Genomic DNA, 18,700 nt, shown 5'->3' with positions numbered 1-18,700 from the left:
CGTCGACGGAGCTGTAACTGAAACCAGATGCACCTTAGATGTCGTAGTCGTCAACGTACCCGAAGACTTCGTCGTCAACGGACGGTTCTTTCTATCTGATTACCCCTCCTGAGAGACAGATGCTGGTTTCTTGAAAATCTCCTTTTCAGCTGATGGAGAAGCAACAGAAGCAATCTGAAGTACCTTCTTTGATGTTTGCGCCTCAGCAACCTGTCCCAGCCTCTCTCCTTTACACCTCGGTAAGGAGATTTCTTGGGACTTGGCCGTACAGACCTATCGGTCTTTTGGGAGGCCTTAACAGGGGGTTCAGATGAAGTTGAAGGGGAAGACCTACCTCTCTTCCTGGATCTTCTGGAAGACGCAGCTGAGGAAGAATCCTCACTGTCAGATGATAGTGTGAGAAGTTGGCCTGATATATGATGCTCACTAGTTCTAGTGATCACCTTGTATCAGTCCAAACAACCCTTATGGTGATTGGTTGTAAGTCAACCTTATGGACCAGCTATCCTAATGGTAGCATGGACAAAGCAGTCTTAGGCTAAACTCTTTTGGCATGTGAAGCCAGCTGTTTTACCACAATACAACCCCTTGAATACCAGATGAAAGGACACCACACAGGTTGTTATGAAAATAAACAATATATTTATTAATAACAAACACCTCTGAACTCTTTATGAGATCAGAGGGCTAAGCACATGACAATCTCTTAGGGAAAATACGATAAGTTGCACAAAATTACAATGGTGCCCTAGGGGCACGGCAAACCATATACTAAGTAAATGGTATAAGGAAATTGATAGAAGGAATGGAGCTGTCCAGAGGCTGTAGGATCGCTGGGACTACGCTACCCTAACTTTAGGTAAGTAATAGGAGGCCCACGGAACGCGTGTGCAGAGTGTGAACTCGCACGCGAGATGCGTAACAACGTCTACGGACAGTACAGTTCAAGAAAAAGGCGAGTATGGACAATTCTGACTAGTTAGGACTAAAACGACTGTGAATCTGGACACTAGGAGAGTCAAGCTACCCTTGAGCACCGAAATGCTCTTGTTACCTCACCCACGGGCTGCGGGTGCATAGGTGCGAAGTCGTGTCGGGTTTCTGCGTTGACGTCTATGGAGCCTGAAAGAAAAGATGCTGCAGGCGACCAGGAGGAAGATGTCCGGTGTGATCCAAGGGTGGATCGGAGATGCTGAAGACCTGAAAGCAGAGGGGACAATGTTCAAAGTCACTAGCCAGTGACTGGAGTGGAACCAGGAAGGAACCAGATGTCGTTGTCGCGATCAGGTGAAGAGTGGACGCTGGTCTCTGCAGCCACGTGGACCAGGAGGTGTCTTCGACGACCAGGATGGAGGCACGAGCTGTCCCACGCAGGCTCTCGCTGTCGGCGGTGTCGGATCCGGATTTGGAGTCAACAGGCCTTGGCAAAGGCAACCCACGCGGTGAGTGGAAACGGCGTCTGGAGTGGACCAGGAGGGTCCAGGGTGCTCCTCTTTTGGAAGGGAGCAAGGGCCAGTCTGGAGCAACCAGACCAGCAGTGTAGTTTTCAAAGTTAGTCGTCTAGGAGGTCACTAGCCAGCCGGCAAGTGACCAAACAATGCGTCGAGCAGCAAACTAGCAGAAGGGCCCCACGCAGATCTCGTGGAGGCTGGAGGGCTGATCTTCGGTGCAGGAGCTGCTCGGGGCTGGGGCTTCTCAATCCCCAAAGCACTTGGTCGAGTTTACTTCGGAAGTCGTGCTGGAAGCGAAGTGCAGTTTCTCCAAGATGGCTGGTCCCACGTGTCTCGTCGCACCGACGGATCTCAGCTGTGCTGCAGATATGAGTTGAGGTTGGAGAGGTCTGGGAATCCGGGTCTCGTCGGGCTCTGAAGTCTGGATCCTCGAGGGAAGACGACAAAGTGAAGCCGCTGGACGCTTGATGGTGCCTGCAGTTGCAGGGTGGACACTCCTTGCCCACAAGACAGATTTCTTCAGTCTTCTGTTGTAGAAAGTCGAAGTCCAGAGTTTTTTCTTGTAGAGTTTCAGTTCAGGATTAATCTAATTTGGAATGGGACTAGCTCCTACCTTTATCCTGCTAAAGGGGGTTGTACTAACTCTAGGTCCCTCCTATGGGTGGGACAAGGAAGGGGGGTGGTTACACCCCCTATCCTTTGTCCAGTTTCGCGCCCGAGCTGGGGCAGGGATGCCCCAGCAACTGGTTTGAACCGGTGTATGCACAGGACACCTTGTGTGCCCCAGGCATGTCTCATTCCTTTCAGGCCTGTCCTACCCAATACACAAAGTCCTGTCTGGGGTGGTGTTAGCACCTCCCAAGGCAGGAAACCCTTTGTCCAAGCCTCCCTCGCTGTAAGGACTCCCAGCAGCAGGAGGTCAGACTTGTGTCTGTGGGGGCAGCATCCATTTTGTGATGCTGAGGCTCTAGCTTAACTTTAACCGGGGTTACAGTTACATATATGTCATGTCCCTCTAGAAGGGTGGAATGCTACCCCCGTTGCCAGAATTGGCGAGGGGGTAGTATTCCAATTCGTATGACACCTTACTCCTTACTCGACATGTTTTGATAATGTTATACCAGAGTTAGCATTCAACCGCGAGGATTATAATGCACTTAAGAGTATATGGTATAGCGTTATCATGGAAAAGCTATTAGGACTTGGTTCCGCAAGCTGCAGACAGGCTTAGCTCATGCTAGAGCACCATCTCACATAATTCCAAGCACTCTGCCTTCAGGATTGATAAGGCCTGCCATAGGAGTGACTGATAGGAGTATATGTGTCCATTTTGGGGTTAGATATAGGTATACTATATCTATAGCAAAGGGTGATTACACCACCTTGCCCCAGCTGTCTTAGCAGCCAGGGGTGGCATAGTACATGCTGCAGCCCCTGGTAGGCCCTGGGTACACCTATGCCCTGGGTACCTAAGGTACACTGTACAGGGACTGATAAGGTGACTCAGTATCCAATTAGATATGTACATAGGGTACATGGGGTCCATTTTAACAGAGAGAGCAGGAAGCCTGGGGTCCTGAATAGCAGGATCTAAGGCCAACTAAGTTAAAAACCAGCAAAACACTAGGCAAAAAGTTGGGGGTAACCATAGTCAGATATCCACCTTCCTACAGATAGAACCTCCTTACGAGACTTCATTTTCGGTAGCCAGGTTAACAGACGTCCTTCCCTGTCTCTCAAGATCTTTGTGGAGAAAGTCCTGCAGATCTTACAATCTGTGGCTTTATGATCAAGGTACAAGCAGTATATACAGTCTTTATGCTTGTCCTCTATGTACAGCCTTTTCTTTGAACAGGTAGTACAGGCTTTAAATAAAGCCTTCCTTTCCTTATCAGACAAAGTAGAGTTGAAAAAAGAAGAAAAAAATCTAATCTGATTAGAAATCTGAGCAGAGCTCAGTGGAGACTCCCTAAGCACAACGTGCGGTAGAAAATCCGAGGCTCTGAGGCTCTCAGGAGGTTTCTATGGGGTGAGGCTATTCGGATTGGTGTTTGCAATTTTTTGGACTCTTTTACAAAAAGAGTTGGATATGCTACAAAATGAGATGAGGCCTAGGCCTGTCTTTCTCTTTTGTACCTAATGCTACAGTATTTTTCTATTAACCGAGGCTCCCATTCCGACGACGGGGGAAATATACAAAGCATGGGAATCTTTGAAAGTCCAATACTGGGGCAACTACCATTTCTGCATCAGTCTTTTTTGTGTGGTACCTAAACCCTATGATAGTTTGCCTAGGATCCAATGCCTCTCCCACCTTGTGTGTTTATGTATTGTATTTGAAATCAATTGTGGGTGGCTGGTTTTCTGGAGGTGGGAATTGACTATTTGCAAACTATATGCAACTGTGTTAGGACCTTAAGAACATTGGTAGTAGATGCAGCAAGACATACACTGCCACTGTATCTGTATGCAGTAGAGTTGTGCGGTGTTCACCAACAGAAAGGCTAGGCTGGTGGAAGAGAAAAAGTGATTCCCAAAGACGTTCAGCCTCTTGGATTCCCACTCCAGTGGAGTGGAAGGGAATGCATTTGAGTTGACCTTGGCCGCTGAGGGCTTTCACAATTAAGTTTTCAGGGGAGGGGTCCTGGAAGGGGAAAGCTGGGCCTCCTAGGGAGGGACAATGGTGTCAGGCAATCACGTGATGAACAGGAGCCCCTCTGCAAGGTTTGGCCCAGGACCCCAGGAGAACGTTGGTGAAGACTTCACTAAAGAGGGGCAACGGTTCAGTCAAACCTGTCCCTGACCCTGCACCTTAGTGTGCCTTGCACATCACTAAGGTGAAGGGTGTGCCTTCCCCTGAAACAGGGCCAAAGAGAAAAGCATGCCAGAGTCTGAATAAGTGTCCAAACGCCTGATGCACCAAACTCCTCATACCAGTTTTCTTCGGATTCATTGTCCTTCTCCAGCGACACTGATCTCAGCGTGCTGTAGTGGCGCTTATATGGGCACCACAATGTCATTTCGGACGCGGGTGATGCCAAACTGGAGAGGATAGACATCCTCTATAGGTGCACAGAGGTACTGTTAAAGACTTTCAAGATCCAGTCTGACACCCGGGGAATATTCCAAGTGGATTCTGCTGTTAGAAGTCTCTCTGAAAAATTAATACAAGGACTGCTTCTGCGCATTCATAGGAACGACTGACAATATATGATAACCTGGTAATGTATCAAGCACACATTGTCTCAGCCATGGAAGCCTGAGATAAGTTACATTTGCACACACAACTGAGACAATGGCTTGCAGGTGATTTGAGGATTTTTGAAAAGCAAATTAAACAAAAAAAGGTTATGTTTGTGCACAAAAAATAAACATGCACTTTTATGCAATGTGACAAGCCCTCTTATTAAAGCAAACTAGTTAGGCAAATTGAACCAAAGCATGTTAAGCATTTTTCTAATAAAATAATTTGCTTCAACAAGGGTGAGATTGGTGTCTAGAGTAAATCCAAGTGACTTGGCATTTAGTGAAAGCTGGGGCGTGAACCACCAAGGTACAGGTCATTGTGCAAGAAGCGTACTGTATCCAGTTTATTTTTCTTGGCAAATAATAGGCAGTCTTTGCTGAACTTCAGGTAGGAGGTGGACACCCAGGACTATATCTTCAAGCAGTGTTCGAGGCACTGGATGTCTGAAACAGAAGTAACTTTACCGTAAAGATCTGTATCATCGACATATTGGTAAATGCTGAGGCAGTTACATGCAGGTAAATCACCAAGCAACACCATGTAGTTGGGACATGGACATGCCTATGCGAACAAACTAGTGTTGGGGAGTAGGATCTGCTTTCATGGTTACCCCCACTTTTTGCTTTGCGTCTGTTTTTGACCTAGTCTGCCAGGATCCTGATAATCAGGATACCCAGCAACTGAGCTTTCTCCCCTAAATTGACATGGTAAGTACTTTGGCAACTCCACAACTGGATACTGGTGCACCCTTATAAGTCCCTAGTATATGGTACTAAGGAACGCAGGGCATAAGTACACCAGAGTCTCCAATGGGCTGCACCATGTGTTATGCCACCCACGGAGTCCACTTAAACTGACTGCAGGCATGCCATTGCAGCCTGTCTGATGGTGCTTGCACCTCTCACGATAGATAGGTTTCCTTATATCGGAGGTGATTGCACTTTAAACCTACAAGACACCCAAATCGCAGGCTCTTCAGTTCTGAGGGCAGGGTGCTTGGTTAGAAAGGTAAGGGTGCACATTGATGAGCAGGACACCCCCTACAAACCCAGTGTCGATTCTACAGGCTTTGTAAGTGTGGTCAGCCATTTTAATACATATAGTGGACAGTCATTACGAGATGTCCAACTCAATAGTTGCTGCACCGAACCCGGTAATGTTTGGTATCAAACTTGTTGGTATCCTATCCAAACACCGAGTTGGAAGTATGATCCAATGTACTCGGAGGCTCCTCAGGGTCCCCCCCCCCACCCCAGGAATGCAGGTAACAGCCTTTCAGGGCCTGTCAACAAACTAGTGCTGCTGCAAACCACAGACACGAGTCAGCAGCAGGAGGACAGCGCCAAGCTCAAAAAGGGGAAGGTAGTACAATATTTCCTGCCACAGGGAGGTGTGGCCACCTCCCAGACCGGAATTGGTGTATTGTGCTGGGGTGGGAGCGCTTGCCAGCGCCAGACTGCTTTGAAGGGCACATTTGGTGACCTCCTTGCATACTCCAGTTCGAGCCAGTTCCGGAACCCATGGTTCCCACTCTGGCACAAAACTGGACAAAGGACAGGAGAATAACAGTCTCTCTGACCAGACCCTCCTCTGTAAGGGACCCTCGAATTCTTCCAACACTTTCCTTAGGGTACATAAGGGCTTACCTGTAGGCGAGACTAGACAACCATAAAACTAAGTCGCTCTTCAATTGTCTGGACACTTGGACTTCGTTGAACTCCGACTGGAACAAAGACTGCACTAAGGAAGATTCCTGCTTCTCCTGGTCTTGCTGTTAAAGTCTCAAAAGAATCTCCAACCAATTGTCTTGCAAAGGGGTTCTTCAGAGTCCGCTGGGTAGGGTCCTTTTTCTTCAAAACTGCAATCGCAACTTTTAAGTTGACTTGCACTGGGCACACAGCTGTGTTTCACCCTGCAAACAGCCTCCGTGGGCTTCCTGGATATTTACCATGGGTGGTTCCTGATGTCCCCATCTCCTCTGGGTCTTCTGGTCCAAGTCCTGTTCTCCGTTGCAGTTCGCATTCCACTTTTAGAAAACAGTTAGGTATCCCCCTGGAAACAACTGCATTGTGTGCTACTTCCCCTCATTGCTTTTAAACCCTTCGCCAGGGGGGTTAAGTGCAGGGAGGAGATCTACCAATGTGATATCGATATTGTGTTGTAATAAACAGACTTATTTATATATGCAAGTTCCAACGTGTACCTGCCATTTTCCATCCAGCTGTGAACCACTCATTCCACATACACACAACATACACCCCCACATTTAGGTTTCAAAAATGAAGGCAAATAATCCCAGTTTGGCAAAATGGACAGACCTTCATTGGAAAGAACCTTTAGACAGTCTCTACACAGAGGAGCAAATACCAAGATGTCTTTCTGGACTAGAACCACACTGCAACCATTGTCAATCAAACCTCGATCTGGGTTGAGAACGTAGCCGTCACGCCCACTCAAACAGGGTGCACTTTCTGACCCATGATATAGGAGCATAACTCTGTTCACGAAAATAACAAACAGTACACTATATACAAGGGTCTCAAATGGAAAAAAAAAATGATGAACGTGTACAAGGGTGGGGCCTCACAGATTCGCAAAGCCATCCAAACCGGACGTCCTATTAAGTTCACACTATTTTGTAATTTACTCAACAGCAACAGCTCTTCTCAGAAATAGTTTTAGGTGTCCAAAGATATTGATTTTTACTAGACCAAATATTGAAAGCAGCATAAAATGGGGCCTACCAAATTAATGTTGAACTTTCATTAAAGCTGAACTGTGTCTAGATTTAACTGCACCTGAAGTTAATCTCAAGCCTGATCTGTGTGCCTTAATTCATTGGCTTTGCCACTTCTGCTCAGCACAATTCGTTCTGTTCAGCACCTTTAGTACGATGTAGCAAATAAACTTATTAAAAGTATTTTAAAAGTGACCCAATTAAAATATTGAGCAATCAGGTTCTTAATGTTAATGTTTCTCTTTATGAACACTATACACTGTATGAGCCCCCAAAATAGTGCTTGAGATAATCCTCCACCCTCTGCCTACTTAACGTCTGTCCATCGTTTAACCACATTCGGATCATTTGTTCTTGTGCACAATGCCAGGATTTACTATAGAGGCACTGCATATCTGAAAAGGAAGACCATTGAAGTCAAGTTAGCCTGGCGATACCCTGAAACAGGACCCAGGATGTTTGTTTCTGGGTAAGGGAGGGCATTACATGAGGAACAGAGTCAAGACTCATTTGCATATGGCTGGGAACAGACTGGGATGGCACAGTGAGCAAAACAACTATTGATTTAACCCAGATCTGTGACAGACGGTTAATGATGGACTATGTTCAGCATTCCATCCATCTTTTTGCGTCACGTTTAAATATATACCGCGTTCACTCGTTATGTGACCTCATTTGTGAGAAACGTTTTAATCTTGGTGCTCATTTGCTAAATTTACCAAGATGAAAGTGTTGAATGTAGGTTTTAAATGAGTATTTTATGTTTTCCTTTCGGTTTTTTCCCGAATGTCCTCTACTGACATACTATGGGCATTAACATCGATATTTAATGTAAATGTAAATGTAAAATAGCTTTTATATAGCGCATTCTATCGCTCCAAGGAACATCTTGGTGCTGTGGAGCCCCCCTAGAGTGACAAAGGGTGGTTTAGCTAGAACAACTCCTGAGAACAAAAACCTTACACTAGAGCCCTACAGGCTGCATCAGTGAGCGTAAAGACCCAGGTCTTTAAGGCTTTCCTAAAGAGAGATTCTGATGGAATTAGACGGAGTGCGGGAGGAAGTTTGTTCCAGGCTCTAGAGCCTAATACCACAATGGATTTTCCACCTTTAGTGGCTAGCCTGAATTTTGGGACAACTAGCAGATTGAGGTGGGAGGATCTCAGATTCCGGGTCGGAAGGTGCCGTTTAAAGTTTTTTGAAAGATAACTGGGCCCTTGTGCGTGATAAGCTCTAAAAGTGATGATCAAGATTTTAAACAACAAGCGCTTATGGATGGGGAGCCAATGGAGGGCATGAAGTGCAGCCGAGGCCGAAGATTTCCTGGGCCAGAACCAGGCGGGCGGTGGCATGCTGGACCATCTGCAACCTATGGAGCACGGACTTATTAGCTCCCGCATACAAGCTGTTGCAGTAGTCCAGTCTTGATGTAATAAGTGCCACCGCTACCGTCTTTCTCGTGGACAATGGGAGGAGGTCAAAAAACTTCCTAAGCATTCTAGTGATATAAAAACATGTGCTGGCTTCCCCAATGGCTTGTTGCCTAAAAGATAATGCATCATCAAACTTAACACCCAGGTTACGGGCAGAAGAAATGGTGTTTGGAGGAGCTTCAGCGCCTTCAGGCCACCACTGCTTGGGGAAAACAGATTTTGCGGGCCAAAAGGTAATATCTCTGTTTTTCCAGAATTGCACTTCAGATGGTTGGATTTCATCCATTCAAATGTCGCTGCTAAGCAAATTTTAAGGTTTTCTTCCGCTTGTAATGACTCCCTGTCGAGTACCAGGATGAGCGGCGTATCGTCGGCGTAAGATATTGTGCCGATCTGATACGAAGAAATAAGCTCAATCAGGGGTACCATATAAATATTGAAAAGTACAGGGCTCAAAGTAGAGCCCTGAGGTACCCCTGTTCTGATAGATTTTTCATCAGATCTAAAATCACCCAGCACCGTGATTTGTCGTCTTTGGCTCAGGAAGTTTTTAAACCAGTCTAGTACTACTCCTCCTATCCCTGCGCTCAGGAGACGTTCAATCAAGCCGCCGATAGATGGAGTAATATCAATACGGCTTTCTTCCCTTGGTCCATGGCGGAGCGCAGGGATTCAGCAGAGAACAGGAGTGCAGATTCGGTCGAATGTTTGGACCTAAAGCCCGACTGATTTGAGTGCAGGATGTTGTTATCTTCCAGGAATGTGGTAAGTTGACTATTGACGAATGACTCCGTCAACCAAGACAGCAAAGGCAACAGTGAAATGGGCCTCAAGTTAGAAAGGGTTGTAGGGTCAGGTAATGGTTTCTTCTGAAGGGGCTTAACCGCGGCTAATTTCCTTTCTGGTGGAATCTCGGCCGTCGCCAATGACAAATTAATAATCCCATTAACTATGGGATTAACCTCATTGACCAGGGCTCTTAAGAACATGGGGGGGGACACGGATCAAATGGTGATCCTGACTTGCTAGATAGAATGGCCTGGCGTGATTCCTCCAGAGAGATGGGAGCAAACACATTAAAAAGGGGCTTATTAGGGTCGCTCTCTCTACTTGCTTCTATCATTTTATTCTCAATGGAGTTTGAAGTTAAGATTGGAGGTGGAAATTCCTTGACAATAGCTTGAATTTTATTATCAAAGTAATCAGCTATAGAGTTGCAAAGTGGTAGCGAGGGCAGAATGTCTTGCGCGAGTGCCCTAGGATTAGTAAAGCTGTTTACAATCTTAAATATTTCTTTTTGGTCATTTCCCGAAGAGGCAATAGCCTCTGAGAAATGGAGTTTTTTTGCTAGTTTAATTGCGGCATGGTACTGCCTACGTGCTGCTTTGTAGATCCTACGGTCTTCTTCCATATACCTTCTACGCCATCTACGCTCTAATGATCTCACTTTGCCTAGTTCACTTCAAAATGGGAGAGAACCAGGGGGCGCTCCTTATGTTTTTATTGCCCCTTGAAGGTTTTTCCTTAAACGAGTCTGGTTGGTTACTTAGAGCTGTGATCCAATCGCAAAAATATTGATTATCTATTGTAGTGTGGCCAGATAGTATAGGTTTGGTCTCTGTTACGTTTATTTGGAAATCTAGTTGGGCAAGGACTTTTTTCCAGTCATGTTTCTTCCCTCCTGTAGATCTTATTTTTGTGTTTCCATGAGTATTATGGGTTGAATTAAAAGTCACCTCAAAAGGAATAAGCTTGTGATCTGACCAAGTTTGGACTAATGGAGATGAACAGGTCAACAGGTTAAAGTTTGAGCAGATACAGTCCAATGTATGGCCCGCGCTATGCGTAGGTTCATTGGTTAACAGGGTTAATCCAAGGACATTAATTATTTCCATAAAACACGTTACTCCTGGGTCTTTAGGGGAATCTAGATGGAAATTGAGATCCCCTAGTAGTGTAAAATGGGCAGCTCTGAGCGTAAGATTGCTCAGTACATCCCCTATGCTCTCTAAAACGTCTTGGGATTGTCCCGGGGGGCGATATACAAAGTTATGGGAATCATGGATGGTTAGACAGAAGGCCATGGCTTCTGCCCCCTTAATATCAGGTAGTACATAGGTGGTACAGGATATGGTGTCGCGATGTATAATAGCCAAACCCCCTCCTCTTTGTTCTTGTCTATCTAGACGTTGGATTTGAAATCCTTGTGGGAGGGCTACTACTATGTCTGGGTTGCACCACGATTTTAACCACGATTCTGTTATGAAGAGCCAATCTAAGTTTCTTTCTGTAATCAGATCATGAATGTGTTGTGCATTTTTACACATAGATCTAGCATTAATGAGTCCCCCTCGTAAAGTGATACGTCGTGGCTTCTTATTGAATGCTGGTTCTGGCCAAAAGGTTTTCTTGCAGTGTTGGCAGTGGATTGGGCCGTGCCATGTGTCGGGTTTAAGGATATCATGGCAATGCGGGGAGGGATTGTTCAAAGATAAAAGATATGATCTAGACATACCAGGACCTGTGTTATGTGATACATTCCTCGTGGTCCTTGGCGCTTCCCGGGCGCAGAAGGGCAGGACTCGGGCAGGACTCGGGCGCGTCCGCAATCGCGTCCGCTACGCGGAGAGTGGACGTCCCCTTTTATAGTCAACTAGAGCGCGTCACAGTGCTTACCACCCCCAAGATGGCCGCCGCGTTTCCCTTCGACTGCTCGGGACCGATATCTCAGCGTCTATGCTCAGCTGATGTGATGTTTTGATTAACATAATAGTGGGCTCATATTCTGAGGGACGAACTTTACTCAGTCTTCATGTACTTTACTTTAGGGGCCAAGATCCTTTTTCAATAGCCTAGACAAAGGTAAATGGCATATGGAGGTTTCCATCTTTTTTTTTAGGACTATTGGGGAAGTAGCAGTACTTTAACGATAAGGGCATACTTTGTTTGCTTGTGTATGCATACCCCCATCCAGCAATGCAAATCTCACGAAACTGGAAGAAAAATGTGGATTTTATCATCACACTGCAAATAAGTAGATTCGGGTTATGTTGCTTTTTTACACTTTCTTATGCATTACGTCGCCCTGTCCAAGAAATTCAGAATATGTAAAGAATATTATATTCCTTCTATACTTTTATGTACTATTTGAGGGCTGCTTGATCTTCCAAACAATGTGTACAACTGCCATTACATACGTTCAACATGGATTTCGGTTATTAAATGGCTAAGGCTCCTAGGTGCCCAGGTTGCTCTACTACAATACCTTTCTGTTCAAAATGGGAAGCGGATAAATACACTTGCAGTGTGGAATTACTCTTGCACTTTTTTCAAAGCGTTTACTCCCTAGTTACAGTTCTTTAAGCATGGATACACAGAAGGGTGATATTCAGAAGTCTAGACATTTCTTGATAGACAAACGATTATGTAATGCAATTTATTTCTTTCATTAATAGGAGAATTTAATGAGTTTCGTGCATGGAACTGCACTCCATTTCACTCTGTCTGAAGGTGTAGCGTAAGTGTACATTTAAACAATTCTCTATAACATCCGAATACAGGCCTTCAGCCATTCTGTACCTTTATTTCTATCCATTGTATTACTTGTCATGGTCTGTAAAGGGGATTTGTCCTGAACGACCAGTGTACCTTCCTTCACACTGCTGGACGACATTTCTACAACAGAAGCCCAAAAAAAAATGTTTAAAATAAAGAAATGCAACAAAAAATAGAAAGAAAATTCATTTCCGAGATAACAGTCTATATTGAAGTTAATTGAATATATGGTTTACCAGAGAAATTATCTGCTACAGATTAACATGTTTGCAAGAGAGGGAAGAACTTTAAACGCATAGTTAAAACACTTGGTTTAGGTCTTATAAACCTTATTCAGTGCAATGCTGAGGTTATGAGGTTATGAGCTTCCGGCATGTCAGTCAGAGAGAGTACAATTTCAAGAGATCCTCTGGATAGTCTTTAGATTTTAAGAGGTTTGGTTTTAATATAGGCTTTTTTTAACTGAAGGTCATACATGTTAATTTATATGTGTATATTTGTTAGACCTGGCATCCTTGGCGTGGTTTCCTTTGTCTTGTTGCCTCTACCACCTGTATTTTTGACTGTGCTGGACTTCGTTTTTGCTGGTTTACATACTCTAGGCACTGTAGCACTGCTGATCAGTGCAAATGCTCCCTGTCCAAATTGTGATTCCAATTGCTTCTCCATGATTGGCATATCTGATTAACTGTTAAGTACCTAGTATAGTGCTCTGTGTATTCCCAGAGCCCATAAATCAAATGCTACAAGTGTGCCTTCAGCAAAATGGTCTCAGGCCAGCTACTGTAGGGTCTGTGAGTGCAGTTTTGTTTCAAATCTGTTTATTGAAAATGCAATTGATAAAATCAGCAAGTGAGATTATCGGAGGACAAAGGAAGAGAAGAAAAAAAGAAGCGAAAGAGGATCGAGGATGAAGGGGAGGGGAGCGAGCATAGCAACATTAGGTATTCCAAAAGATTAGCAAGTGAAAGTGAAAGCAAAAACTTGGACCCTCCTGAGGCTCAGCCGGGAGTAGGAAAAATTGTTATTTTGCACTTATTTTAAACTTTTGCTTGTATCGCTTTTTAAAGTCACTCACCCTGCCCTCTGACGCTGATCACCGCGTGCAGGTACCCCCTCTCAGCGGAGCTAGCGCTGCAGAGAGAGAACCCTTGGAGCCTCGTCGGCCGCCATTCCCAGGCCGAGCAGAGGGACATGCCCCCTTTTAGGCCATGCCCCCTGCCACCATCCTAGTCCTATAAACATGTGCCTGTACCGGAAGCGCAGCGGACGAGCGCAGCGGGCGCGCCGATTGCGCACCGAAGGCGCGCTTAAGGCAAGCTTGTCTGCGCTCGTCCGCGATCATGACGCGGCCGGGGCCGATCCCCCTGTCCGAATCATTAGCGATACTACCGTAACATACACTCGGACTGAGTTGATGTCCCTGAGACCTTCCCCATGTTTGATCTGCCCCTGGTCTACCCCCGACGCTGGAGCCTTGCCTTTGTATATAAAGTCTGTCATTTTTCCCTTCCTCCCCTTGATCACACTTACAGTCCGGCTCGCGCTCTGAATTCTGCCCCCACCTGTGGAGCCTGCCCTTCTTTTACCCTCAGAGCTGCGTTGATTAACTGCAGATCATTGAGTAAACATGCCATTGACATCTGGCAGTCCCTTCGGGACAACAAGTGGGATCTGCTTTTCTTAACAGAAACTTGGCTGAATGATACCACGAACCCCACCATCACCCTCGCCCTTCCGGAGGGTTACAGTATCGTCTGTGCCAACAGACCCAATGGTAAACAGGGAGGTGGCGTTGCCCTAATCCATAAATCCAAATGGACGGCTACCTTCCCTTTATATGACCGACTTGATTGTATAGAAGGTCTACCTTTCAGTGTTCAAATCTCCCCGTCTACCTCCTGTTCGGGAATAATTGTCTACCGCCCCCCCCCCCCATTCCAACACCTCCCATCTGCCGGCCTTGGCAGACTATATTATCCAGCTCAGCACACGCTACGCCAATTTCACTGCTTTAGGGGACTTCAATCTCCACGCAAATGAGGAATCTTGTTCGCACAGCCAACATTTTATCTCCACGCTGGCGGCTTGCAATCTAGTGCAAAAAATAGCTCTACCCACGCACAAAGCGGGACAAACACTAGATCTGATCTGTTCCAACCTACCAAGTATTCGGGCAGCCTCCCCCAACCCGGTCATTTGGTCGGATCATTTCCTCATCCCTTTTGAGATAGGCATTTTTTGTTCTACTAGACTCACTATCACTCCTAAAGCATCAGGCAGAAACTGGAGCTGTATCACTCCAGAAACGCTCCAGGAATACTTAAAAAGTTCCCAACCCATCCCATCGTCTGACCCAGACAGTGGTATTGACCACTTGGACGCCTGGATCAGCCAAGCCCTAGAGGCTTTGGCCCCACTTAAACCTATTAAAACCTACAGGGCTACACCATCTGCACCCTGGTATTCCAATGAGCTTTATCAGAAAAAGGTCTCGTGCAAATCTCTCGAACGCCTTTGGAGGCAGAACTATTCTCTGGCTAGTAAAACCATCTATAAGAAAGCCCTCAAAGAATACCGCAGAATGATTGAGGAGCACAAAAGGGACTTTCTGGCCTCTAGAATTAAACATGCTAATAACGGCGCCAGGGAGATTTTCAGCATAGTCAGGTCCTTTACGGACCCCAACGCGCCTACTCGGATTCAGCCTGCCTCCCAGTCTTTGTGCGATAAACTTTCGCAATTCTTTGAGGAAAGAAATCGAGACCATCTACTCCTCCTTCCCAATCTCCATCAGAGAAGGTCCGAAAGAGGAATCCATCTCTTACATGCCACAGTCCCCCACTCTGACAGAATTTGCAGTCATTTCCGAAGCCGACACCATGGCAGAACTACTCAAATGTAAGTCTGGTTCGCCTAATGATCCTTGGCCAGCCAAACAATACAGAAACTGGCTCCCCTGCTCAATCCCTACTTGAACCACATCTGGAACGAATCCCTGAGATTGGGCTGCTTTCCCGCCAAATGGAAACATGCTTCCCTGATCCCCATTCTGAAGAAACCCAATTTGGACCCTGATAACCCAAGTAACTACAGGCCTATTTCTCTCCTGCCTGCCCCAGCTAAGATCCTCGAAAAACTGGTACACTCCCAGCTGGCGAATTACATCGAATCCAATGGGCTTCTACATGACTCCCAGCACGGCTTTCGATCGGGCCACAGCACGGAGTCAGCCCTTGTTGAAAAGGCTGACTCGGTGAGATGGTCATTGGACTGGGGGGGTCGAGGGCGGTGTTAGTGCTGCTGGATCTTTCAGCAGCATTTGACACCGTCTCTCATAAGATCTTGCTGAGAAGGCTGGGGGACCTAGGTATAGGCGGAACGGTTCTGAAGTGGCTTTCTTCTTACCTATGTGACCGCACACAGCAGGTATATACCTCTCCATATACCTCCTCTGCTAGACCACTCAAATGGGGAGTCCCTCAGGGCTCATCTCTGAGCCCGCTTTTGTTCAATGTTTATTTCACCCCTCTGGCTAAACTGATTGCGCAAACTGGGATTAAATCCACCTCCTACGCTGACGACATTCAGTTACTTTTTACCTTTGAGACCCCTCTGCCTCTGCCTTCGATCCGCTGAAATCCTGTCTTAGAGACATCTCCAGTTGGATGGATTCCAACTCCCTCCGCCTCAACGCAGGAAAGACAGAGATCCTGTTTTTTAACTCACCATCCCCTTTGGATTCCAATCTATGGTGGCCAGATGACCTGAGCCAAGCCCCCACGCCCAATGACTCAGTGAGAAACTTGGGAGTGCGTAGGGACAATCATCTTAGTTTTAATGCTCAGGTCCAAACAGTAGCAGCATCTTGTTTTGCAAAGATCAAGACGATTAACCGGCTTATCAACTATCTGCCGGCAGATTGCCGTAAGACTGTGGTACAAGCATTGATAACATCTCACCTTGACTACGCCAACGCATTATATCTTGGCATCACAGCAGGCCTCTGCCATAAATTACAGACCGTCCGAAATGCTGCTGCTCGGCTGGTGGAGAGAATCCCAGCTAGACATCACATCTCTCCTCTCAAAACTGAATTGGCTACCTATTGCCAAGCGATGTGTATTCAAGGCCATGACTCTGGCTTTTCGCACTTCTAAGGGCAATGGCTCGGCCCACTTGAAACGCACTCTGAGGCCGTATGTCAAGGCCAGAACATTACGTTCTAACTCCCTACTTCTCCTGGAAACCCCAAGATTCAAACGTACTCGTGCCGGAGGGAAAACATTCGAGGTTTGCGCCACTCAGTGTTGGAACAAGCTTCCGGTTACTCTACGTGCCTGTTAAACTGAAGCGGCTTTTCGAAAGTCACTAAAGACCCACCTTTTCTCCATATAATGTTCTCCTCTTTTCCTACCCCCACTGTTCCCAGTTTTACCAGCGCCGGGACGCCCCGTTGGGGCAGCTGTGCGCTTTATAAAACACAAAAAAAAAAAAGCGTAGGGAGCAAAGGTGTGGTGCGTCACACCCATCATTGATCAAAAGCAGCGCCCTGTGGGAGGGCAAGGCTACCCTGCTTGTGGAAAGTGGTGAAGTGATGGAGGAGTCCAACTGGAGGTGGAGGCTGTGTAATGTATAGGTGAGGTAAGCAAAGCATTTTGCATCTATTTTCTGACCACCCTGTGCGTGGAAGTGGGCATGGAGTGGAGAGGGGTGTGACTACTTGTAGAGGTAGTGAAGATAGACTCTGGGGCCCAATAGAAATGCCGACTGTCTGCATCAGAGGGGAGTAAGTTATCCTCAAAGAGGTGTAAAGCCCGAAGCTTCAGGGGCTGAAGATGGGTATGTTCAAGTTTGCAAAAATAATCTATCAACGGTTGCCATAGTTTGGTAAATTTGTTGTCTTGAAATTGAAAAAGCGCCGTAACTCCATTGCCACAGTATGCCACAGGCGAGTGAACCAGACATTCACTAGAGCTGTTTCAGCCTTCTTCCAGACTATGATTAATTTAGCTGCGCCAAGCATGTGTAGGCTTAAGTGCCAATCCCTGTGCGTCATGGAAAGTAGGTTGACAGGATTGAGGCCTAAAATGAATGGACGGGGTTTCGGGCAATCGGTAACCAATCACCTGTTTTCTGTGACTAAGGACCTCCTTCCAATAGGTGGTCAAGAGGTGGCAAGGCCACTAGGTGTGAAGAAATTCTCCAAAAGCGCTTGTACAACGGCAACAAATAGCGTCATAACTTTGTATGCAGTTTCCCTCTGAGGAATGCTGCGGAAAACCCTCAAAATGTTGTGCCACAGATGGTCCCACTGTGAAGGCGTGAGAATGCGATCCTGCCTGATAGTGATGCAGGATAATACGAGGCGTGTGTTAAAGTACTTGATATGATGAGTCAGACCCCGGGAGTTGTCAAAGGAACGCACCAGCCGTTCAATGGGGGTACACAGGCGGGTGGCTCCGTGAGCGGAGGACGACGCCTGTAGCCAAGTGCCGAAGTTGAAGGTACAGTAGTCTAGCCCCTTCGGAAAGCTGAAAGTCCTCTTTGCATTGTTCGAAGGATTTAAAGGAGTCCCCCTTAAAAAGGTCCTAGAGAGTCCGGCACCCCCATCTGACCAACCCAAGAAGGAGTGTGACTGCAAGGCAGGTGGCTAGTGTGGTTTGCGTGCGATAAGAGTGTGAGGAGACTGGAAAGAAGTAAAACCACTGGACAATGCTAGCTTATCCCAGATATCTAGCACAGTTTTTGTTGGGACGGCCATACAGGCGCTGCGCGAGAGCCTCCAGTGGGAGCAAGGCGAGATCCCCATATGGGTCTGCCGGCCACTGCCCTATCCATATGACACCAGACCTCACTCTCCCACGCAGTCCATTCCCAAATAAACCAAAGGTGAGAGGCCCTATAATACTCCATTAAATTGGGGCAAGCCAGCCCTACCCCATATCCCCTCTCCCCCCCAGTAGCAGAAGTATTTTATTAGAGAAGCGCAGCCGATGCCCTCCCCAAATGAAGTTAGTGCGTTCACGCTGAAGGTACTGAATCTGGTGCTGTGGGAAAGGCATAAGTAAAGTCTGGAAGAGCTATCATATTTCCTGTAGCACTAACATTTTAACTGCATTCAGGCGGCCCAGCCAGGAAAGGGGTAGCGTCTTCCATGTGCACATCTCCTCTAAAATGGCTTTTTACATTCTTCCCAATTGGCTTGCGACCACGTGTTAAGTTTAGAGGTCAAGTTGAGACCTAGGTATCAAATGGGAAGCCCATTGGTACGGGA

General features: G+C 46.5%; 1 protein-coding gene across 13 annotated transcripts in view; it reads right to left on the bottom strand.

Moving 5' to 3' along the window:
* Positions 1-18,700, bottom strand: part of TDRD6 (tudor domain containing 6) — a 2,679,339-nt gene that overhangs the window by 1,517,283 nt on the left and 1,143,356 nt on the right. For all 13 annotated transcript variants that reach the window (XM_078647663.1, XM_078647665.1, XM_078647668.1 and 10 more), the window contains one exon: positions 12,448-12,543. In XM_078647663.1, coding sequence (XP_078503789.1) covers positions 12,448-12,543 — 96 coding nt within the window. The remainder of the gene's footprint in view (positions 1-12,447; positions 12,544-18,700) is intronic.

The sequence above is a fragment of the Lissotriton helveticus genome, chromosome 6 (genome assembly GCF_964261635.1).
Source record: "Lissotriton helveticus chromosome 6, aLisHel1.1, whole genome shotgun sequence".
Classification (NCBI taxonomy): domain Eukaryota; kingdom Metazoa; phylum Chordata; class Amphibia; order Caudata; family Salamandridae; genus Lissotriton; species Lissotriton helveticus.
This window is presented reverse-complemented; position numbering and strand designations above follow the sequence as displayed.